Source organism: Aphanomyces astaci, assembly GCF_000520075.1.
Source record: "Aphanomyces astaci strain APO3 unplaced genomic scaffold supercont1.547, whole genome shotgun sequence".
NCBI lineage: Eukaryota > Oomycota > Saprolegniomycetes > Saprolegniales > Verrucalvaceae > Aphanomyces > Aphanomyces astaci.
Window position 1 is genome coordinate 3,276 of NW_009798810.1, and position 1,093 is coordinate 4,368.

A 1,093-nucleotide genomic window follows, 5' to 3' on the forward strand; every position below is an offset into this window, starting at 1 on the left:
GATCACTCCGGGGTAAAACTTGGACTTGCCCTTATACTGCGCCTCGACCTTCTCACCTTCTTTGAACTTCTTGGACTTCTTGTCGTCGTCAGAGTCGTTTGATTTTTTCTTCGGGCTTGACTTGTCCTTGCTGCGAATGAGGTCCGCTGCGACACCAGTTTCCTTTTCCCCGTCGTCGTAGTCGATGTCGTAGGTGCCGTTGAGCCTCGCCCTTGAAATAACCCCTGGGTAGAATTTGGCCTTGCCCTTGTACTGGGCTTCGACCTTCTCGCCTTCCTTGAACTTTTTGGGCTTCTTGTCGTCTTCAGACGTGTCGTCGGATTTCTTTTTCTTGGGTGATGACAACTCCTTGGACCGAATGAGTTCGGCAGCAACTTCCTTTTCCTTCTCGCCGTCGTCGTAGTCAATATCGTACGTGCCATTAAGTCGAGCTCTCGAGATCACACCAGGGTAATACTTGGCCTTGCCTTTGTACTGGGCTTCGATCTTCTCACCCTCCTTGAATTTCTTGGACTTCTTATCGTCATCGGAGTCACTTGATTTTTTCTTAGGGCTTGACTTGTCCTTGGAGCGAATGAGCTCCGCCGCCACTCCCGTTTCCTTCTCGCCGTCGTCGTAGTCAATGTCGTACGTGCCGTTGAGCCTAGCTCTCGAGACCACACCAGGGAAGAACTTAGCTTTGCCTTTGTATTGCGCTTCGACCTTCTCGCCCTCCTTGAACTTCGTGGGCTTCGCATCATCAGTAGAGTCATTCGACGATTTCTTCTTAGGACTCGCTTTCTCCTTGGATCGAATGAGGTCGGCGGCAACTTCCTTTTCTTTCTCGCCGTCGTCGTAGTCGATGTCATAGGTACCATTCAATCGAGCTCTTGCAATTACGCCAGGGTAGAACTTGGACTTGCCCTTGTACTGCGCTTCGACCTTCTCCCCTTCCTTGAACTTTCTCGTCCTTTTGTTGTCATCGTCCGAAGTGTCGTTGGCTTTCTTCTTCGGACTGCTCGACTTTTCACGTGAGCGGATCAATTTCGCTGCGACTTCCTTCTCCTTCTCGCCATCATCGTAGTCAATGTCGTATGTGCCGTTCAACCTCGCC

General features: G+C 50.9%; 1 protein-coding gene across 1 annotated transcript in view; it reads right to left on the minus strand.

The window, feature by feature from the left end:
- The window catches only part of H257_19388 (hypothetical protein), a gene marked incomplete at its 5' end in the record, with an annotated part of 3,521 nt that extends 2,474 nt beyond the window's left edge, over positions 1 to 1,047 (minus strand). The window contains one exon of the mRNA XM_009848535.1: positions 7 to 1,047. Within this exon, the coding sequence (XP_009846837.1) occupies positions 7 to 1,047 (1,041 nt within the window). The remainder of the gene's footprint in view (positions 1 to 6) is intronic.
- Positions 1,048 to 1,093: the final 46 nt, after the last annotated feature.